Raw genomic sequence first — 23,587 nt, 5'->3', positions numbered from 1 at the left:
CTGGGCCCACCCCGGCCGACTCGCCCAGACCTCCAGCATCTGCCGGGCTAGCCAGCCGGGAATGGGAGCCTTCGGGGTGGGCCACCAGCTCCCGGGCCGCTTTCAACCTAGGGAACGGAGGCGGTGGGCGCGTAGTCATTGGCCAGGGTGCGGCGGGTGCCTCCCCATTGGCCGGGCGGAGCCCTCCGCCCCCGGCCGGGGCGGCCTTGCCATTTGGCCCCTCCCTCGCCTATAAGGCGGGGGCCGGCGGGGCCGTGGGAGCGCGCGGGAGCGCACGGCGGGGCGCGGCCAACGCTGGGACGCGGAGCTCGGAGGGACGCGGCCGGCGCCCATGGCGTTCGCGCTGCTGCGGCCAGTCGGCGCGCACGTGCTGTACCCGGACGTGCGGCTGCTAAGCGAGGACGAGGAGAACCGCAGCGAGAGCGACGCGTCGGACCAGTCGTTCGGCTGCTGCGAGGGCCTGGAGGCGGCGCGGCGCGGCCCGGGCCCCGGGGGCGGGCGGCGGGCGGGCGGCGGCGCGGGCCCCGTGGTGGTGGTGCGACAGCGGCAGGCGGCCAACGCACGGGAGCGGGACCGCACTCAGAGCGTGAACACGGCCTTTACGGCGCTGCGCACGCTCATCCCCACCGAGCCGGTGGACCGCAAGCTGTCCAAGATCGAGACGCTGCGCCTGGCATCCAGCTACATCGCGCACCTGGCCAACGTGCTGCTGCTGGGCGACTCGGCCGACGACGGGCAGCCGTGCTTCCGCGCCGCCGGCAGTGCCAAGAGCGCCGTCCCCACCGCCGCCGACGGCGGCCGCCAGCCGCGCTCCATCTGCACATTCTGCCTCAGCAACCAGCGCAAGGGGGTGAGTGTGCTGCGTCCCTCACTGCGGCCACTGGGTCGGGGTAGGCGGGGGACGTTGCCTCTCCGGGAAGGGGCCCCAACGAGGCCAGGGGGAAGCGACGTGGAATTGTGCTGGGTGCGGCTCCCCAAGCCCAGGGTCTGGTGTGGAACAGAACCACTGACTTAATGTCCTGTCCCCCAAACAGAAAGGATACAGGAAAACCCAGAGTTCGGGTCTGATTTAACTGCTCAGTGTGGGATATCCCCTCCAACGAAAGGTGTGCTGGTACTTCCTTCCTGCTGGGAAGACAGCATGAGGACGGAATAACAAAGTCCATCTTTTATTGAGTCTTCCTCTGTGCTGATGCGCTCCACATCCACTTTTTTGCCTTCACAAGAATCCCTTCAGGCAGGTAGTTTTTCTGCCCATTTTATCCTCGTGAGGATCTGAGCATCAGAGATGGAATCACCTGCCCACATTTACTCAGCTGGGAAGCTGGGGTGCTCGCCCTAGGTTTGCCCGGTGTGTGTTGCCCCCACCTTGAAGTAATTGTCCCCTGTCCTGAGATCTAACCCAAGAGCAGGAGACTGAGAAGAAAGGACGCCACAAACCCCCAACCGAAAGCCTGAGGTTCCCAGCGGATGAGCAGTAGGAGTGAAGAAGGGGCCCCCTGAGAGCCCCCAGCCCCCAAAAGGACGTGGTGTTGGGAGAGGGCACTCTTGGCTCAGCTGGAGGGAGCTGGTGTGCAGCTCCTGCAGTGTGTCCTGGGCAAGGAAGTGGACCAGGCTAGTAGGGGTGGGCGGGGGCTGTGTGGCAGCAGAGGTGGCCTCTTGGCTGAAACCTTGCCCAGGCCCCAAGGAACCTGCTTCATCCCCAGACCCTGTGCCTTTCTGGCCTGGGTTTTTCCTACAGTAAAGAAGCCTGTCTAACAACTTGTATTCCAGCAGCTACCATTTGCATCCAGGGAAACAGCATGAGAGAGTACTGACTTTTGGTGGCCAAGTGGAAGGGCATGGGGAATTGGAGTTAGGCCCCTGACTCCCTGCTGTTTGGTTCTCACAGCTCCCCTTGGTCCCTTGCTCCACCCTGTTCTGCGGAGACCTCTGCATCTTGGCCTGAGACCACCCTCTGTCTGGCCCATCAGACATCCAGCCTGCTTTCTCAACACTTGGCTGCCTCAGTTGCCCTGAATCCGTCTTCTTAGCCTCAGGCTTGTACCCTCTCCATGGTCCCTACTGCTCCCAGCTGTGGGCCCCTGTCAGTGCCCCAGGCTGGGCTGAGAAGCCAGGAGTGGGCCTTTAAGGCTTCCTGAGATGGGAAGACCTGAAGGGGCCCTCAGGGATACTCCCTGACTGCCTTTCACCCATTCATTCCAGTTAGCAACCCTTAGCTACCCGACAGCTGCCTGCTGTTGGCTCTGAGAACCCCAGAGAAGCAGGTTATAGGTCCCTACCCATCCACCAGTCAGGACCTGACAGTGCAGCCCCAGGGTCAGGGCAGGGAGATGAAGATGAGGATGCTGTGGTCTGATGATGGGGTAGGGGAAGCACAAAGGGATTCTCAGAGCCCAGAGGAAGCCCCCAACCCAGGGTGAGTGCTGACAGGGTTTCTGTGTCGCATTTCTGAAGGATGCTTTAGAACAGGGACAGGCCGATGGAAAGGGTGTTCTAGGATTGGGGCATACAGCAAGAGCTGAGACCTAGAGAAGGAAGAGGGAAGAGGCTAAAAGTGGCGGGAGTGCAGAGGGGGAGCACAATGGCCAGTAACAGCAGTGACAGCAGCCTTCATGAGCACTGATCTGTGCTAAGCACTCTTCATGAGTTATCATTAAAATCAGGCAACAGCCAGGAATGAGGCGCTGCGGTTATCCCCACTTGCTTAGAGGAGCTGCCAGTGGCGCAGAGACACACAGTCAGTGATGGAACCAGGATTCAAACTCAGGCCTGCCTGGTTGAGACGTGGGATAGGTTACAGGGGTAAGTCCCTGTAACTGTCATGTGTCCACCCCCACAGCAGGCAGGCTGGGGGACTTCTCTGCAGGTCTCAGGCCTGTCCCACAGCTCACAGGGACCTCCCCTGGGCCTGGCTGCTTCCCTGGGATCTGTCTATGGGACCAAGAACCCAGCCAAATTTGGCTGTAGAAACAATGCTCTCAACCCCACAGTCTCCTCTGGGAATAGGCGAGAGGGGCAATCCTGGCCAGCTATGGCCCCTTGAAGACTCTGCTGGAAGAAAACTGGCTGTCTTGGGGAGCTCTTGTTCCCTTCTGAGCTTTGGGGGGGCCAGAGAGCTTTAAGACCCAACACCCTGTTCCTTTACCCTGAGCCACCACCTCCCTCCCATCCTGGCCAGTCTGGAGTTGGGGTTGCCATGGAAACAGTTCCCTGTAGCATCTTTCTGTTGAAGGACGGGTTAGGTGTGGCCCTCTGTGGTAGAATTAGCAAGTGGGAGGTGGAACGGGGGTTCTTGTTTCTGCCCTGTTTTCCCTTTGTTACCTGGGGGTGGGGATCAGACAGGATCATCTTGTAAGGCTCTCTCTCCCCTGTTGGTATACCTAGAGGGTAGCTGGGACCAGGAGGCACTCTCAGTAGATGATGCTGATAGTAATACTTATGAACATTTACTATATTCCCAACACTGTACCAAGGCTTTACCTAGATTAGCCTGTGTAATCCTATGTTAGCTTGTGTGATCCTATAAAGTAACTCTCCTTTACAGGGGGGGAAACTGAGGCTCAGTGAGATGAAATCACTTGCCTGAGGTGCAGTAGTTGGCCCTTGGCAAAGTAGGGATCGAAGCCTAGGTCTGTCTCACTTAAACCTAACTCCTAACCATGGTGCTTCCTGAAGACCCTTGGAGCTAAGTTCCTAAGGGACAAACAAACTGGGGTCTTGTAAGGACCTCTTTTTTTTTTTTTTTTTTTTTTTTTTTTTTTTTGAGACGGAGTCTCGCTCTGTCACCCAGGCTGGAGTACAATGACATGATCTCAGCTCACTACAGCCTCTGCCTCCTGGGTTCAAGCAGTTCTCCTGCCCCAGCCTCCCCAGTAGCTGGGATTACAGGCGCCAGCCACCACACCTGGCTAATTTTTTGTATTTTTAGTAGAGACGGGGTTTCGCCATGTTTGGCCAGGCTGGTCTCGAACTCCTGGCCTCACATGATCTGCCTGCCTCGGCCTCCCAAAAGTGCTGGGATTACAGGCATGAGCCACCATACCCGGCTGTCAGGACCTCTTCTAAGCACACTTAGCAGCTTACACAGCTGCATTCACATTCGACTGCACCTTGAGATGGCAAGTAAAATCATTTTGTCCCGATTTCATAGATGAAGAAACCGAGGTTCAGGGAGGTGAACAGTCCCAGCATTCTTCTGGGACCCCAGGTCTCCACATGACCTCTAGACTTGGGGTAGAAGGGGGCAGCTCTCCCTGTCCCTGAGGACTTAAAGAGGGGAAGGCCAGTTTTCTAATTCAACCTTAATATTGCACCCCCTCCCCTATCTGCCCTTCTCAGCCACTCCTGCCAGAGTTTGTCTGAGAAGCCCAAGCCCCAGGCTCTGCTGGGACTGTGGCCTCAGCCCTCAAAATAGCCCTGCCTGTGAGTGAACATGTTGTCCCTGGGCTGCAAGAGCCTCGAGGGAGGCTGGGCTCGCATCTGGATGGATCTGCCCCAACCTGGACCTGGGGGTGGAGGGGGCAGGGGGCAGAGCTCCCAGATGGTCAGCTGTTTCTCTAAGTGGGCTGAGAAAGCTGCCTGTTCCATCATCATCTAGCCAGGCTCAGGGCGATGAGCATTTACAGTGGGATTTCAGACACTATCGTGTCCTGGAAACAGGACAGATTGTTGGACAACATAGATTTCTAGCCCAGCTCTTTTACAACTGGCTGGGTGCCTCTGGGCCAGTCACTCAGTGGCTGGAGGCCGCAAAAGAGGGGGTGCTCTAACATCTGTGACCTCTCTGGCTCATGGTGAGGATGAAACACATGTGTCCAGTCTGAAAATATCAATGAGAAGAGCTGGTAGAGACAGCCCCTGTAGGGACTGATGATTTCAGGGACTGCCACCATTAGCCCATCTTCCAATGGCTGCCACTTAATTCAGTCGGCATTGATTGGTGCCTGCTCCAAGTCAGGTCCTGGGCCAAGAGAGCCCAGGCTGGAAATGGGACCACAGAGTGAAGAACTCCTTTTCCCTACCATTCCCTGAGATCCCAGTCCAGAAGGTGGGACAAAGGAGAGACCCTGCCTTGTCCTTCTGAGATTCGTCCCCATGGAATGTCCCCAGAAAGACAGGAAGTGCTAGGCAATTTAGGAACGGAGAAACCTTTCCAGGGAGACAAGACCTGAGAGCACATTCCTGGCAAAGGGGACGCCCTGAAGGAAGTCAAGGAGGCCAGAAATCCAGTCCCCTTTTTGAAGGTGGAAGAGTGAGCCACTAGGCATGCAGTCAGGCAGGGGGAAGACCACTGCGGGGTGTGCTGGTTTTGCCCATGTAAAATACTATGCTTTAAAATGTATTGGATCCTTTTCTTTTTTTTAAAGCAACAGATCATATGGGAAAGAAATGGAAATGGTAAAAAAGTATAGCGTGAATACAAAAATTAGCCAAGCGTGGTGGTGGTCGCCTGTAGTCCCAGCTACTTGGGAGGATGAGGCAGAAGAATCCCTTGAACCCAGGAGGCGGAGGTTGCAGTGAGCTGAGATTGCTCCATTGCACTCCAGCCTGGCCACAGCAAGACTCTGTCTCAAAAAAAAGTATAGCATGAGAGAGCCTCCCTCTCATCCTCTCTCCATCATCAAATTCCTCTCTGAAGAAACCCACTCGCAATTTCCCACGTGCACTTCTCTCCAGCAATCACAGCACACAGGCGCATTCAGCCTGCCCCTTGCTTTTGTCCTTAAACATTGTCATAACATTGTCATTCGGCAGCAGTCCGTATCAGTCCAGAAAAGGTTTCTTCTGCTTTCTGCCGCAGAGAACTTGATCGTGTGGCTGAACTGTGATTTATTTATCAGGATCCCTGTTGGTGGATACAGAGGTTAGTGTTCACACTGGCCTGATCGAACCTCCTTATACTCTTTCTCCCCCTCTGCAGGGTGGCCGTCGTGACCTGGGGGGCAGCTGCTTGAAGGTGAGGGGGGTGGCCCCCCTTCGAGGGCCGCGGAGATGAGCCTGGACCCTGGAGAAGGAGGCCAGGAGCCAGCCACTGGTTGTACAGGGAAGAAGACCCCAGGAGCCGAGCCCACCCCTTCTTTGTGTGGGGACCAGGGGACCATGGCCTGGGTCCAGGACACTCTGGGCAGGGCCCTCGGGACATCTCCACCCGATCCTGGAGAACTGTGAGGATCCATTCAGCCTGCGCAGCTCTGGCTGGTCAGAGACAAGGCAGAACTTTGGAAAAACACAGACTGTTGGTGACAGAGGGTGTACGTGTATGTCTGTGCGTGAGTGTGAGTGTGTGTGAGAGAGAGAATTGGTGAGTTTAAAATAAAAGCTATTTTTAAATAAAAGACGTCGTTCTGAGCTGAGGAGGGGGCCTGTGGACATCGGAGGTCAGAGGTGGGCCCTCCCCTGGACTTAGAGAGAGGCACAGACGTTCCAGGGGCTGCCCTGAGCCCTAGAGGGGTGGGGCTGGGGAAGACAGGCAGAACCCCCTCTCCGGGAGCCATAACCAAACCTTCCTCAGTCTGCTATTTATCAGATGTTCTTAACAACTGTTAGGTGTCTGGTATGGTTGGTAAAGAAATCTTAATTTTATTTATTTTTGAATAAGGACTGCGTTCATTTCATTCACATGGTTCAAAATTCGGAAGGTACCAGAGGATATGTGTTGAAAAGTCTCCCTGCCCCTGTCCTCCGGCCACCAGCTCTCCTCTCTGCAGGCAGCCTAGGGCACCAGTTTCCTGTGATGTCCCATTCGCTATGAATGATCAGGCAAATACACAAATGACAGCACATCGTACACACTTTCAGCTCCTTTTTTTCCTTAATCTAGCTTGGTATCATCCCAAGTCAGTACCTAAAGGGTATTTCATTTCTTTCTGAGCTGCTTATTATTCCATTTTGTGAACGTGCCGTCCTTCAATCCCTCTTTAATGCTATCACCAACAAGGCATGTGGTTTTCCACAGGTGCAAATGAGTGCATGCTAAAGGGGAATATTCCTACCGCTGTGTTATCTGAAATGACTTAGAAGACCAATGACACCCAGAGGCACATGGCAGGGTGACACCCTGAGTCCGTCCACCTTTGAAGCCCAGAGCAGCTCCTTCCCTGCCCTGGAGATGCCCCAGGTGGAAAACCAGCACCTATTACCCCGATTACACTCCCAGGAGCCCTGGGAGGTGAAGGCTGGTGTCTCCCCCATTGTAGACCCAGCAGAGACAGCGATGGGTACAGCTGATCAGTGCAGCTAGGAGTTCTTCGCGCTCTCAGGCTGGGGCTGTGTCCCTGTGAGGCGAGGATCAGAGAAGCTTGAGAGGCCTGAGGGTGAGAGAGCCAGGGAAAGCCCAGGGCAGCCAGGCAGCCACCCTCTCCTCAGTAAGGTGCATTCATATGCCTATCTCAACAGTTTATTTATTTAACAACACTTTTATTTTTAATTTATTTTTTTAAAGACAAGGTCTCACTATGTTGCCCAGGCTGGTCTCAAACTCCTGAGCTCAAGTGATCCATTTCATGTTTACTGACTGAAGTCTGGCCCCAGAGTCCATATTCCTATCCCCTCTGTTCTGCCTCTACCCACTCCCCTGCATTTGACCCTCTGAGCCTGAATTGTGGCTCACATTTTGCAAATTGACAAACAGATTGCCAATACCCTCTGTGTGCCAGGCATTGTGCCAGACACCACAGGAATGAGCCCGACCAACCTGGTCTTCCTCACAGATGAAAACCAAGGCCCGGGGAGATCAAGGGAGTTGTGGAATTGCCAGTCCCTAGGCTGGAGCAGGCCATGAAACCACCACGCTTAACCCCTTTGGTGTGAGAAGTAGAGGAAAGAGGGCCCCAGGGGGCCAGGGTCCCCCACCCAGGAGAGCTTTCCAAGCACCCTCTACCTCACTTCCCTGCTGTTCCAGGGACACTGGCGTGGTTATCCTGTGTCCCAGCGCGGCTGTGCTTCCCCCTTCGGGAACTGATTAGGAAAGCACATTGCTCTCCCTGCGCCTACCCCGGCCAGGTATAGCCAGCCTCTGGCAAAGCCACAGGAAAAGGACTGTGGCCTTGTCAATGGCAGGAAACCTGGGAGTGGGGGCAGAGCAGACACTTGGGTGCTCTGGCTAGAGGCCCACTCCGCCACCAGATTTGCTGGGTGACCCCAGAGATGTTGCGTGACCCCTCTGGGCCTCCCTGGCTCAATCTCTAACTAGTAAGAGCAGCTAGAACAGAAAGATAAGTATTTGTTTTGCTTTGTGAGATAATTTTTACTATACCCTGTTTGCATTGGTAAGTAATCCAAGTTGTGTCAAATGGTATGCAGTGAAAAGTACAGACCTCCCTCAGGCCCCTCCCCAGAGGCAGCTTCCTGAGTGTCCTTCCAGAAAGCTTCTATACTGATTACTGTTTCTGAAAAAAAAATTTATAGGTTTCCCTGCCTGTGTTTTTCATTGTAAAATAAATGCAAAATGCTACAAGACTCTAGAAATATCACTCATCCCAAAGACAACCACAGTGAAGACTATAATCCCACCAAGTTTTGTTTTGTTTGAGACAGGGTCTCACTCTGTCACCCAGGCTGGAGTGCAGTGGCACGATCATAGCCCGCTGCAGCCTTAACCTCCTGTCCTCAAGTGATCCTCCACCTCAGCCTGCGGAGTAGCTGGAAATACAGGCATACGCCACCAGGCCTGGCTAATTTTATTTATTTGTTTATTTTGTAGAGACAGGTTCTTAACTACGTTGCGCAGGCTGGTCTCCAGCTCCTGGGCTCAAGTGATCTGCCTCAGCCTCCCAAAGTGCTGGGATTATAGGCGTGAGCCACTGCACCCAGCTCTGCAGCATTTTCGTTAAACACGCACATATACACAACACAATCATTTAAACCATGCTAAGTTTACACTTTTTGTTTTAAGATGGATCTCACCCTGTCACCCGGGCTGGAGTGCAGTGGCGCGATCTCGGCTCACTGCAACCTCCACCTCCCAGGTTCAAGCGATTCTCCTGTCTCAGCCTCCCAAGTAGCTGGGAGTACAGATTCGCGCCACCATGCCTGGCTAATTTTTGTATTTTTAGTAAAGACGGGGTTTCACCATATTGGCCAGGCTGCTCTCGAACTCCTGACCTCAGGTGATCCATCCGTCTCAGCCTCCCAAAGTGCTGGGATTACAGGCATAAGTTACTGCGCCCAGCCAAGTTTACACTTTTTATGGAAGTATAAGACACATTCAGGAAAGTGCACAGGGTGTACTTGAAATCAATGGGTTTTCAGAAGCTAAGCACACCTGTATACCCAGCATGGATATCAAGAAATGCAATTAGCAGGCCGGGCGCGGTGGCTCAAGCCTGTAATCCCAGCACTTTGGGAGGCCGAGGCGGTGGATCACGAGGTCAGGAGATCGAGACTATCCTGGCTAACATGGTGAAACCCCGTCTCTACTAAAAATACAAAAAACTAGCCGGGCGTGGTGGCGGGTGCCTGTAGTCTCAGCTACTTGGGAGGCTGAGGCGGGAGAATGGCGTGAACCCGGGAGGCGGAGCTTGCAGTGAGCCGAGATCACGCCACTGCACTCCAGCCTGGGAGACACAGCGAGACTCCGTCTCAAAAAAAAAAAAAAAAAAAGAAATGCAATTAGCAGCTTCCCAGGAGCCAGCCCCTCTTGCACGTCTACCCATACTGGTTCTTTCCCTTGTAGAGACACCAAAAAGAATAAACTGACAGTAAGTATTCTGTCCCAGCCACCCAGCTCCAGTCCTCAGAGGCAATTACTATGTTCAGGTAACCAGGATCCTGTGGATTCCTGCAGAGATGGTCTGCATATATAGGCAAGTTACATAGATACTGTTTTTCCATACAAGTGGTAGCATTTTGCACATTCCTCTCTGCACTTGGATTTTTTTTTTTTCTTAACCATACTTCTTGGAGACCCCGGTTGCTCACAGAGCTGTTGCATACCTTTTTGTAGCTGCATGGTGCTCCATTATGCATATTTTGCAGCTTGCTATCTTCCTGGTAATGGACAGTTAATGCCCATGAGCCTTTGTGAGCTGCAAGGTCAGCCCACACACATGACTGGGGAGAAGCACAGGTGTGGTCTGCATATATAGGCACCTCCTCTGGGGAACATTTTTTAGCATTGTCCACTCCCCCAGTATGCCCATCACCTCCAGGATGGTCCAGGTCAGCCAAGCTTCTCCAGGCCAACTTGGAGCCAGAGGAGTCAAGCTGCTCAGGGAGAAGAAATCCAAGACTGAAGGGGTTGGAATGACCAACTCAGCCAGGCCACCTTGGACCCCAAAGGGATACACTCTCCCCCCAAGTCTTGACACATGAAGCATCAGCACGATAATAATCTCAGAGTTCATCATTTCACAATGAAGAAAGTGAGACAAGACAGAAGGCAACCTGCCTGTGGTTCCCCAGCAGGTCCTTGGCCCCGCTGAGACAACAAGGACCCAAATCTCCCTCCCTGCCAGGCAGGGCTGTCTTCTCTGACTCCACAATTATGGGCAGGAAGGCCTCGGAGGTCACCCATGGCAACCTGAAGCTCAGAGAAGAGTGGTGATGGGCCACAGTTGCACAGCATCTGGAGCTGAGCAGGGCTGAGAACACAGGGCCGCTTCCTCCAGCCCTGGGCACCCACAGCACTTCAGGTTCCCCTCATTGTCCCAGGCCACTTCCATTTTATGAGGCTTTTATTAGGTTAAAAAATAAAGCACTACAAAACAGAGTGCTGAAGACTATGGCATATTTGGTAAGTTAACTTTTTTTTTTGAGACATGGTCACACCCTGTCACCCAGGCTGGAGTGCAGGTGGCACAATCACGGCTCACTGCAGCCTCCAGCTCCTGGGGTCAGGTAATCCTAGCACCTCAGCCTCCTGAGTACCTGGGACTACAGGTGTGCACCAGCATGCCCAGCTAATTTTTTATTTTGGGGGGGTTTCACCATGTTGCCCAGGCTGGTCTCAAATTCCTGGGCTCAAGCAATCCTCCAGCCTCAGCCTCCCAAAGTGCTGGGATTACAGGTATAAGCCACTGTTCCTGGCCTGGCAAGTTAACTTTTAACTACCTCCACACAGTCAGGAGCATGATGCGTTATTAGAAACATTGGTTCATGGGGATGTGCATATGAAGATGGATGTCTTTGTTCAACTCCATCTGTGTCTCTTATGACTGTATATTTTACCTTGTGTAGTTGTGATATCAAGTCTAGACCTGAACAGGTAAATGCAATGCATGACTTTGAACTGGATCCTGTACTGCAGAGGGGAAAATGTGACAGGGGACCTTCTTGGTAGAGTTGACAATTTTTTTTTTGAGACATGGTCACACAAAATTGGGATATGAACAATAGATTAAGGTATTGCATGAAACTTAAATTTTCTGTATTTGCTAACGGCACCCTGATTGTGTCAGAGGATATCCTTGTGCTTAAGAAGGATATCTAGGCCGGGCGTGGTGGCTTAACTTGTAATCCCAGCACTCTGGGAGGCCAAGGCGGGCAGATCACCTGAGATCAGGAGTTCGAGACCAGCCTGGCCAACATGGTGAAACTCTGTGGTGGTGGGCGCCTATAATCCCAGCTACTCGGGAGGCTGAGGCAGAATTGCTCGAACCCGGGAGGCAGAGGTTGCAGTGAGCCAAGATCGCACCATTGCACTCCAGCCTGGGTGACAGAGCAAGACTCCATCTCAAAAAAAAAAAAAAAAAAGAAAGAAAAAAGAAATACATCCTGAAGTACTATTAAGGAGGAGAGAAGTATGATGCAGGTAACGTGCTCTCTCAAATGGTTCAGAAGAAAAATAAATAATATGTGTGTGAGAGAAAAGGATGGAGTAAATATGACAAACTTAAAATGAGGTGGATCTGCGTACAGGGTATATGGGAGTTCCGCACACCACTTTGGTCACTTCTATGCATGTTGTAAATGATTGCAAAATGAAAAGTTAAAAAGAAGTTGGGATCTTGGCCTACTGTGATGCGAGGCCTGCCAAATGGTGTCCTGGCCCCCTCTGATGCACCCTGGCTTTAGCTTGTCCAACAGAGGATGGAAAATATCCCCAGCGGACCCAGGTGTCTCTGCTCATGACTCTCAGGCCCCTGTGCCCCTTAGGAGGCTAAGGTGGTCCCAGCCCCCGAGCCTCCTGCCACCATGATTTATGTCCCTGTGAGCCTCAGCAGCTGTGAGCACAGGTCCCACTGGGCAGCCGGCTGGCGGGGCTGGCGTTTGCTTCCCAGCGTGTCTAATCCAGACCAGATTTGCAGACCCCACGGGCCTGGGATAGAGCTCCCAGGGGGCTAGGGTCAGAGGGCAGGCCAGCAGGGCCTGGAAACCAGGGAGGCACTAAGGATGAACAGGCTGTAGATAGGAGACCTAGCCTATTCTAGGTTGGCCACTGCTCCTGTGTGACCCAGGGTGGGCGTCTGGCCCTCTCTGGCCCTTGCTTTTCCTCACGTCAGCACAGCCGGCAACTTTGTCAGCTGGGACAGACTGGCCTTGTGGGAGGGAAAGCTGGTAAAATCTAGGAGTTGTTTTTTTCTGAATGGCTTGGAAAAATGCCTGACTCTTTTGAGGACCTACTACGTGTCAGACCTAGGCTATGCACTTTTCATAAAATAAATACAGCTTCGCAGGGGGCAGTGGCTCATGCCTATAATCACAGCTCTTTGGAAGGTGGAGGAGGGCAGATCACTTGAGGCCAGGAGTTCGAGACCAGCCTGGCCAACATGGCGAAACCCCACCTCTGCTAAAAATACAAAAATTAGCTAAGCATGGTGGCACATGCCTGTAATCCCAGCTACTTGGGAGGCCGAGGCAGGAAAATCCTTTCAACCTGGGAGTTGGAGGTTGCAGTGAGTCAAGATTGCACCACTGCACTACAGGCTGGGCGACAGAGTAAGACTCTGTCTCTAAATAAATAAATAAATAAATAAATACAGCTTGCTCAAAAGCTTGTTAGATATGTATTATTATTTCCCCATTTTATAGATGAGGAAACGGAGGCACAAGGAGGTTAAAGAACCTGGCCAAGGTCACACAGTGGCTGGTGAGCTAGTGGATTTGAATCAGATGTTCTAGCTGCAAAGCCCCACTGGGCTCTCAACCACCGCCCCCACGTGGCCTCACCAGGTGCGTACCTAGTCCTGATGTTGACAGAACTGACTAGTCCAAGGCACTTCTCTGAATGACGTACAGAGATGGCCTCACTTGTAACAAGCCACATAGGTAGGTACAGTTGCCATCCCCATTTCACATACTAGAAAACCAAGCCCAAAGTCACCCAGCTAGGCAATGGCACAGCCAGGATTCCAACTGAGGGGGTCTAGCTCCAGATCGCATGGCCTGCATCACAGCAGGAATGTAAAACTCAGCAGGAGGCATAGGATAGAGTGTAACGTTGTAGACCGACATAAGGCGGGCAGACTTAGTCTGTCAGTCAGTAAGTCAACAAACATGTTTTGAACTTCTTCATGAACCACACAAGGCTCTAGGGATGATCAGAGAATAAGCCAGATGTAGTACCTGACCTCATGGAGGTTACGGCCTGCTGAAAAAGCAGGCTCTGAGCAAATCATAAAAATGGGATGGGTGCTTCTAAGACATGTGGGAATGCATGGCTGGGAGACCTGTGTCATCATTAGAAATGATGCTTCCAAGGTGAAAGAAGGCTTTGCCAAGTGTGAATCGTTCTGCAGCTTCCAGGCCACCTCTGCATCAGTATGAATGATGGGGCACCTGCAGGACCTGGGTCTCCCCTAAACACGAACCCTGAATCCCCAACATATCTCCTTTGAGTTCCCGGAGCAGCCCCGTGAAGCTGTCAAAGCACCACGAGGCTAGTTGGACAGAAGTTGAAAATAAAAGCACACACTTACTTTGCCTATTACTGCCTCAGTGCCAGGCACTGTTCCAAGGCCTGCAACTCATTTACTCCTCTACGACCAGTGAGACAGGGGCTGTCACTATCCTCACATGGCCACCAAAGGACAGAACCAGGATATGGACAGAGGCTGGGTCCAGAACCCACTCTCTTCACCTCCCTGCTCTGCTGCCTCTGTGCCAAATGCCGAGCATCCCGAGTGCCGGGTGGCACCGGCGCATTGTGGGTGCTCAGCAGATACGAAGGACCAAGAGGCATTGTTCTGTCTCACTCATTGTGCATAACCACCCTCTAAGGCCAACCTAATCCGTTTCAGAGGTGGCATTCAAAGAAAAGCAGTGACCAGCCTGAGGTCACACGGTTAGGAGTGCAGAGTTGGACCTCAACCTCAGCTCTGTAGATCGTCCCATCTGCAGAAAACCCAGTTTGGAAGATATTGGAAAAGAGTCTTGGGTGTTTTGGTTTGGTTTGGTTTTCAGACAGAGTCTCGCTCCATCACCCAGGCTGGAGTGCAGTGGCATGATCTCGGCTCACTGCAAACTCCATCTCCCAGGTTCAAGCGATTCTCCTGCCTCAGCCTCCAGAGTAGCTGGGATTCAGGAGTGCTTCACCACACTTGGCTAATTTTTGTATTTTTGGTAGAGACAGGGTTTCACCATATTGGCCAGGCTGGCCTTGAACTCCTGACCTCAGGTGATCCGCCTGCTGCAGCCTCCCGAAGTGCTGGGATTATAGGCGTGAGCCACCGCGCTTGGCCTGGAAGATATTGGCAAAGAGCCTTTAACCATAAGAAGAAAGGGTGGGCCGAGGGCTCAGGGAGGGAGAAAAGACACTGACCGACTGGGAACTCTGTGGGAACCTCTCTCACCCCCCAACCTCACCCCACCCAGGGGCCTCCCCAGGAAGCAGCCAGGGCTGAGAAGCAATGGGGCCAAGGAGGCGGGCCTTGGATTCCCAAGAAGCAGACCCCCTCGCGCCCCCGGGTGGGAGGGCTAAAGAGCCACCCAGGAGCCAGGCTTGTCTTCTGCTCACTCCACCCTCACTCTCCTCCCAGAGGCAGCCCTCACTCCTCCCCACCCCCACCCACCTTCCCTGCCTCTCTCTGCCCTTGCAGCCCAGGCCCACCGCCTCCCCTGCCCCTGGCTTTCAGAAAGCCCTGGAAAGGCTTCCTTCTTTGAGACAGGAAGGTGTCCTCAAGTCTCAGGAAGGAAAAACAGTCAAGCTGAACCCACCAAGACCGTCTCCAAGGGGCCGGGACTGGCGCCTGGCCAGGACTGACATCACCTGGGAACCGCCACAGCCGCAGCTGCAGCGCGCCTCCTGGGGGGACTCGCTTTTGCTATTTAAAAAATAATAATAATAATAATAAAACTTTTCCAGTCTGGTGTTTTTAAATGTGCTTTTTATAGTGGGCCCTGGGGCGTGGGTGTTTTGGTGTCTCCCGCCCACCTTTTCCTCACGTCCTGATTTCTCACACTACACAATGTAGCCTTTGACCAATTACAGCGAATTCCCGGGGATTCTGGGTGGGATCTCCTTCCAGGCCCTGACCCCCTCAGATGATCTCTTAGCTATCTAGATACATTGAATTTCTTTCTTTCTCTCTTTTATTTTTTGTTTGTTTGTTTGTTTTTTGTTTTCTTTTTTGAGACAGGGTCTCACTGTCGTCTAGGCTGGAGTGCAGTGATGTGATCTCGGCTCACTGCAACCTCTGCCTCCTGGTCTCAAGCAATCCTCCCACCTCAGCCCTCCAAGTAGCTGGGACTACAGGTGCACGCCACTACACCCAGCTAATTTTTGTATTTTTTGTAGAGATGGGGTCTCATTATGTTGCCCAGGCTGCTCTCGAACTCCTGAGCTCAAGAAATCCACCTGCTCCCCAAAGTGTTAGATTACAGTATGAGCCACCACACCTGGCCAAGATACACTGAATTTAAACCTCAAAAAAAAAGGCCACGCGTGGTGGCTCACGCCTGTAATCATAGCACTTTGGAAGGCTGAGGCAGGTGGATCACCTGATGTCAGGAGTTCGAGACCAGGCTGGCCAACATGGCGAAAATCCGACTCTACTAAAAATACAAAAATTAGCCAGGTGTGGTGGTGCACAATTATAATCCCAGCTACTCGGGAGGCTGAGGCAGGAGAATTGCTTGAACCCGAGAGGTGGAGGTTGCAGTGAGCCGAGATCGCACCACTGCACTCCAGCCTGAGTGACAGAGTGAGACTCTGTCTCAAAAATAAATAATACATAAATAAATATTTACCCATGGTACCAAATTCAAAAGGAGTCTAAGGGCATCAGATGAAAAATAAGTGTCTCTCCCTGCCCCTTAGTCACCTGGTCTCCATCCCCTAAGGGACTCTCTTTTTTTATTTTATTCAATAAAATCTTCTGTAGTGCTTAATGTGTGCCAGGTACTCTTCTAAGCAATTATCTAAGATGAACTCATGTAAACCTCATACAAACCCTATGAGGTAGAGTTTCCACTGACTATTTAACAGTGAATATTGCCAAAGATTTTCTACGCATACAGAAGCACATCTTGATGTATAATCTTCACCCCTCCCTTCCTAAAAAACACACATAGAAGCTAATTATACATGCTGGCCTGCACCTTGCTGTATTTACTTCAACTATGTCTTGGAAGGCCAGGCATGGTAGCCCACGCCTGTAATCCCAGCACTTTGGAAGGCTGAGGTGCGAGAATCTCTTTGACCCAGAAGTTTGAGACCAGCCTCGGCAATATAGTGAGACCTAGTCTCTCCAAAAAAAAAAAAAAAAAATTAACAAGCGTGGTCGTGTAAGCCTGTAGTCCTAGCTACTGAGGAGGCTGAGGTGAGAGGATCTCTTGAGGCCCCAGAGATGGAGGCTGTAGTGAACCGAGATCATACTACTGCACTCCAGTCTGGGAGACAGAGTGAGACCCAGACCCTGTCTCTCTCTCTGTCTGACATATATATCTTGGGAATCATTTCACATGGTACATAAAGAGACTCTTCATTCATCTTTATGACTGCATAATATTCCCTTCTGTGGAAGGAGGTACCATGATATGATTAACGCATCCACTCTTGGTGAACCTTAGGGATGTTTCCAATCTCTTTTCCCTGCATTACACTGCAATGGATAACCAACGTGATCTCTCCAAAGCATAGGTTGAGCCCCAACAGTCCAATACTCGAAAACTCTCTATGTTTCCCCCTTATGTGCAGATGAACGTCTTAAATGCAGGAATTATCAAGAGCCCCTCTAAGACTCTGACAAAAGTAATGGACCAGCTGGTGTGGTGGCTCACACCTATAATCTCAGCACTTTGGGAGACCGAGGTGGGTGGATCACTTGAGGTCAGGAGTTTGAGACCAGCCTGGTCAACATGGTGAAACCCCGTCTCTACTAAAAATACAAAAATTAGTCAAGCGTGGTGGCACACACCTGTAATCCCAGCTACTCAGGAGGCTGAGGCAGGAGAATCGCTTGGATCCAGAAGGTAGAAGTTGCAGTGAGCCAAGATCTCACCACTGCACTCCAGCCTGAGTGATAGAGCACAACTCCATCTCAAAAAAAAAAAAAAGAAAAAAAAAAGTAATGGATCACGGCTGGTCATGATGGCTCACACCTGTACTCCCAACACTTTGGGAGGCCAAGGCAGGAGGATCACTTTAGCACAGGAGTTTGAGACCAGCCTGCACAACACAGGGAGACAACATCTCTTAAAAAAAAAAAAAAATTATGCAGGCATGGTGATGCATGCCTGTGATCTCAGCTACTTGGGAGGCTGAGGCGAGAGGATCTCTTGAACCCAGGAGATGGAGGCTGCAGTGAGCTATGACCACACCACTGCACTCCAGCCTGGGTAACAAAGCAACACCCTGTCAAGAAAAAAAAAAAAAATACAAGTAATGGACCTGCCTCCACACCCAAAAGTTCATAGACAACCAATCTTCACATGGGGCTCCAGGACTCCCGGAAACCCCGTCCATGGATGCAGTAATGCCAAGGCGCCTCCTCCAGCTGCGTGCGGTACCTATGGCTTTGGGCTGCACACTTTGGACTGTCGGCTCTCCTGCTTCTGAGTTATGCAGCCTTGGGAAAATTGCTTAATCTCACCATACCTCAGTTTTCTCATCTCTAAATTGGGGCTAATACAGTGATTTCCTCCTAAGATTGAGAAATAGAAACCAGATCCAGGTTCGGAAGCGTTTAGCACAGTGCGCAATACATAGCAAGTCCTCAGCTTGAGTTGGATATTATTTTTGTTGGTGGAGGTGGTGGTAGTGGTGGTGGGAGTATGGTTTCTGCAAGATAAATTCCAAACTCATTCATTTATTCAGTAAACATTTATTGAGACTATACTATGAGCAGGGAACTAGGGGTTCAGGGAGCTGAGGAGAGGGAAAGGCTTGTACAAAACCAAGCCAAACCAATGTGCTTTGCATGCCAACGTGCTCGGGGCTCTGAAAGTGGAAGATGTGAGTGGTTTAGGGAGCACTGAAGAGGAGCTAGCTAAGCCAGCCCGGGGCGGGGACAGCCAAGGAAGGCTTTGAAGAGGAGTGATGCTGGGTGGTTCTTGAAGGATGGGAGGGGGCTGTCTAGGTGAAAAGGAACGTGAGTAGAGCAGAGAGCCATACACCAGCCTTGAGGAGGGACAGCCTACGGCAGCAGGGAACCCCATGGAGGCTCCGAGTGACTAAGTATGGGCTTTGGGGTGAGGAGAAAAGAAGTTAGGTGGGGCTGGACTGAAAAGCTGGGGGACTGTGGCTCTCACCAAGGCAAGGGTTAGTCAGAGCTGCAGGTAGAAAGAGACCCTGATGACTGGTGGAGGCTGGGTCAGCAGGAGGCAGGGAGGCCCGTTGGAGGTCATTTGGGTCAGCCATATAAAACAATGACCTCTCTGGGCACAGAGGTTTACACCTGTAGTCTCAGCACTTTGGGAGGCCAAGGTGGGTGGATCACTTGAGGCCATGTGTTCAAGACAAGTCTGATCAACATGGCAAAACCCCATTGCTACTAAAAATACAAAAATTCATTGGGTATGGTGGTGCACACCTGAATCCTAGCTACTCGGGAGGCTGAGGCATGAGAATGGCTTGAACCCAGGAGGCAGAAGCTGTAGTGAGCCGAGATTGTGCCACTGCACTCCAGCCTGGGTGCAGAGTGAGACTGTGTCTCAAAAAAAAAAAAGATGACCTCAGCAAGATAACGGTCATGAAGATGTGCAGAAGAGGGTAGCAGCCAGGAGAGAGAGAGAGTCAGAAGCAGAGGCAAGATCACCATCCCGATTAAGAGCGAGACTGAGTATGGGCAGAGGGAGAATTGAACAGAAAGTCTAATTCATACCCCTTCCCTGCTCTGCCCTCCGATGGCTTCCCATCACTCATACAACCAAATCCAAAATCCTCTCCTGGCATCCAAGCCCCTGCTGACCCCTGCACTCATCTTCTTCCCACTCTCCCTTTGCTCTCTGGGCTCCAGCCACACAGGCCCACTTACCGTCCTTAGAGCACACCAGGCCCACTCCGGCCCCACAGGGTCTGTCCTGGCAGTTCCCTCCACCCGGAATACCTTCCCCCTGATCTCCTCGAGGCTTGCTAATTCCCCTCATTCTGTTCAAACGACACCTCCTCAGAGAGACATGTCCTGACCACGCTAGCTAAAATAGCACCCCTCCGCCAATCCTATTTTTTATTGTGGTGAAATGTGCATAATATAAAGAACAGAAAAATACCTAATGTAAAATTTATCATTTTAACCATTTTACCAGTTCAGTGGCATTGAGTGCATTCACCATGTCGGTCAACCATCAGTATTATCCATTTTCATCCCAAACCCCTCTCCACTAGTCTGTATTCCTTTTACTCATCTTAATTGTTCTAGATAACAATTATTGCTCCCTGACACTATAATACTTGTTTCTTTTTTTCTTATGTTTACCACCTGTGTCCTTCACCTACAAAAGAAGCTACAAGAGGGCAGGGACTTGGTGGTATGGCCCACAGCTCTCTCGCCAGCCCTTCAACAGTGCCTGGCACATGCTGGTGTTCAGTAAATAGTTGTGGATGAGTTAACTGATGAAGGGCATGCCTCCAGAGGAGGAGGATGCAGGTGGAGGAACAGACTGGATCTCTGCACGATTAGGGCGCATCCTCCTTGCCAGCTCCTCTCCCACCACCTCTCTATCCCCATCCTCTCTCCAATCACACTGGACTGTGCCACTTCCCTGCCCTGTTCTGCCACCAAGCCTTTGCCCAGGATGTTTCCCTCACTGGAAATACTGTTTCTTCCCTTTCTTTGTATATCAAAATGCTCTCCATTTCTCAAAACCCTGCTCAAAACCTGCTTCCACCAGGAAGGACTCCAGGATAAATCTTTACACACACTCCCTCCAACCCCTCTCTGTTGCCAACATTCCCATGATAATGTTTCTGCCTGGATTATCCAGGTCTCTTTTTGGTTTTAAGAGACAGAAATCCATCTCCAAGTGGCTAATGCAAATGTGTGTGAGTGTGTGTGTGTGTGTGTGCGTGTGTGTGTGTGTTTGTGTTATTGGCTTCTGGAACCGAGTTCAAGCCTGGGCAACATAGTGAGATCCCATCTCTACAAAAATAAAAATGAGCCAGGCGTAGTGGCTCACACCTGTAATCCCAGACCTTTGAGAGGTGAAGGTAGGAGGATCACTTGAGGCCAGGAGTTCGAGACCAGCCTGGGTAACATAGTGAGACCACATGTCTACAAAAAATAAAAATTAAAAATTAAATTAAATAATAAATTAAAAAATTAAAAATTAGCCAGATGTGGTGGCACACAACTGTAGTCCCAACTACATGGGAGACTGAGGCAAGAGGATCACTTGAGCCTAGAAAGTTGAGTCTGCAGTGAGCTGTGATTGCACCACTGCACTCCAGTCTGTGTGATAAAGCGAAACCCTATCTCTAAAAATTAAAATTAAATTAAATTTAATTTAATTTTAAAAATAAAAAATAAATAGAACTGAGTTCAGGGTCACCGATTTCATGGCTGGATCCAGGAGGTGACCATACAATAGCACTAGGACTCTAGCTGTCTCTCCATCTGTCATCCCTGTTTCCCTGTCAGCTTCATTTTCAGAGAACCTCTCCTCTTTTGGTGGCAAAGAGAGCTGCCAGCAACTCAACTCTGGATTACAATTTATCCATTTAGAAAACCCTATTAAGTGAGATTTTTCTCTAGTAGTTCCAGCAAATTCCTGCGGAAGGCCCCCTCTGGCCTGCCTTGGGTCACATGCCCAACCCTGTGCCAGTCTCTGTGGCAAGAAGGATAAAGTGCTCTAATTGGCCAGGTCTGGTCACGTGCCCACCTCAGAAGTGGGTGTGGGGTTTGCCTGGTCTGAGCTACAAGAATCGAGAGTGGTGAAGAGATGGTTTCCCAAAAGAATATGGGGATATGACCAGTAAGCAGACAAAAACCCAGATGTCACTACAGAGGCCTCTGTTGGAGCACTTAGCACACTGTCGCCAGAAACTTGAGTTATATTTGTAGGACATGTCTGCCCCCACATTTGTGAATTATCTGGGAGTGACGTCCGGCACCCAAACATCTAGCATAGTCAGTGCGCGATAAACACCAGCATTCCCCTCTCCTCCCCTCCAGGTCCCCCGGTCCTTTTTGCCTTCAGTCCATGACTTGGTCAACCTTGGAGGACTCTGTCTGACTAGTGGATCAGTGCACTGGACAGACCAATGGGGCTGCACACAGTCCCTGACCTCTGCCCTCCCCGTCTGGCACAAGATGTCCCCCACCACAGGGCTATCAAGAGGCTGTCAGTTCTTAGTCCACATCATCAGTGTGACCTTGAGAAAGTCCTTTCTCTCTGTGCCTCAGTGGTGCCTTCTGTTAAACAGGGGCTGGGAGAGGCATTAGCCTGAGAAGCATGTCCTCCTTTTCAGCCCATTACATACCTCTTTATAATTTTTTCCTTGTCTCGGTACCACCTGTGCTCTAAATATTACACAATTAATATTACATAATATTTTTTCTTTAAATGGTCCTTCTTTTAAAAACATAAATATATTATTTCAAAAGGAAAGTTTCGGGCCCTCCATAAATGGAAAACCAGTATCTCATGCCATAAATAGAAGGTAGCCATAAAAATAAGTACAATGAAAACAAAACAATGTCATCACATTCTAGCCAGATCCGGTTGCCTGCAAAAGGCTCTGGAGGCCTATTCTCTGTTAAAAAGGGAAGTAAGTGTTAAGAGAGGTGTTAAAAACACACCAGCATTGAACACAGACTTTCTCCTTAACAACAAGTTGAAGGAAAATGGGAAAGGGAGGAAGGTTCTTGCTCTGGGCTTTGGTGTTCTTTAGTTGGCGTGGCTCCACTGAGCAGCAACTCAGGTACAACCTGTTGCACCCAGCCCACTCTTAGAAAGCAGTGGAGCTGGCCATCCCTTCCCAGGGAGGGGCTGCTGCTCCTGATTCACACAGGGCAGGTGGGAGGTCAGAGCCCCAGCCAGGACAGAACCCGGGTTTAGGGATCTGATTTATGTTTTATAGTCAAATAAATGTACAATCTTGTGCCCTCCCAGAATAATGGCTGTGTTGAGAAGGCCAGTGAGGATAATATATCAAGTTATCTGACTCTGTGCCTACCTCAGCGGTCCCTACCTTCTCAGTCCCAGTTACCCCCACCAAGCAAGGCGTTGGGGAATAGCAATATATTTCATTGCATAAATTTGCATGAAGAACCTCTGGAAAGCTAAGACATGAATAAAAGTGGTGGGAACCAAATAGACGGAAAATGGAGTGGGAATGAGCCTCTTCCCAGTATATGTTTTAATATATTTGAATCATATGAATATATTATTCATGTTTTAAATAATAGAAACAAGTATTTTCTAGCAACTGTTATGTAAGCAGACTTGGTGTTAAGCACTATGAGTTCATTCATTCATACATACATTCATTCATTCTTTCATTCATTCATCCTTTTATAAACAAAGTGATTCAATGACCATTATTCACACAAACAATGGATCAAGCCCTATGCTAGGCACTGAGAGCTTGTTTGTTCATTCACTCAGTCAATTAACATCTATCAGGACTCTGTGACTTTGTTTGCTCATGTGAGGCTGGATCAGCAATAACCCCTGCCCTCGTGGTCTAGAAGGGTAGACAGGTGCCCTGACAAAGTTAGCTGCCAGGAGTCCAGACAGTAAGCGTAATTTCCGCAAGGCTGGGAGATGAGAGATTGCCCACACTGTAGAACCTTGCGCGTTGTCCTGGGAGGAGGGGGGCCAGATCCAGACATCACGAAGGCCTGGTCACAATGGGGAGGCAGTGGGCCATTATACAGCGGGGGAGGGGGCAGTCTTTGATGCTGAGATGAATCCCATGCAAATCCTGCCCACTCCTCCTGGACTTCTGCCTTCATCCCTTCCCCAAAGCTCCCAAAGTCACATAGGATTTCCAAGTGCCAAATCCAAAGATTACATCTCCATACACATCCACTCCACTGCTCAGCAGCATTTGGTAGAACTGAACATTCCATCTGGAAGAGAATCTGGTGGTTGCTGTGACAGAAGCTTCTGGTTGTCCTCAAAATTTTATTCTCTCCTTCTTCTATAGACAATTGAAGAACCTATTCTTCTGGCCAATAGGATGTAAATAAAGTTGTGACCTCCAGGAAGTATCCTTAAATATATGGAGCTTTGCTCCCTCATTTCTTCCTTCTTCCAGCTGACT

At 50.9% G+C, this 23,587-nt stretch overlaps 1 protein-coding gene across 1 annotated transcript; it reads left to right on the top strand.

The window, feature by feature from the left end:
- The first annotated feature begins 251 nt into the window (after nucleotides 1-251).
- On the top strand, nucleotides 252-6,585 carry TCF15 (transcription factor 15). The gene is made up of 2 exons (XM_050807331.1): nucleotides 252-850; nucleotides 5,924-6,585. Exons 1-2 carry the CDS (start codon nucleotides 332-334, stop codon nucleotides 5,996-5,998), a joined length of 594 nt encoding a protein of 197 aa, XP_050663288.1. The 5' UTR covers nucleotides 252-331; the 3' UTR covers nucleotides 5,999-6,585.
- The last annotated feature ends 17,002 nt before the right edge of the window (nucleotides 6,586-23,587 follow it).

The sequence above is a fragment of the Macaca thibetana genome, chromosome 10 (assembly GCF_024542745.1).
Source record: "Macaca thibetana thibetana isolate TM-01 chromosome 10, ASM2454274v1, whole genome shotgun sequence".
Lineage (NCBI taxonomy): Eukaryota > Metazoa > Chordata > Mammalia > Primates > Cercopithecidae > Macaca > Macaca thibetana.
The sequence above is the reverse complement of the archived record's forward strand: the minus strand, read 5'-3'. Positions and strand labels throughout refer to the sequence as shown.

Excerpts from the sequence above, each read along its gene's own strand:
- TCF15 (XM_050807331.1), top strand. The coding sequence starts at position 332 with ATGGCGTTCGCGCTGCTGCGGCCAGTCGGCGCGCACGTGCTGTACCCG. Across the intron at positions 851-5,923 it reads TCAGCAACCAGCGCAAGGGG|GGTGGCCGTCGTGACCTGGG; the intron begins GTGAGTGTGCTG and ends CCCCCTCTGCAG.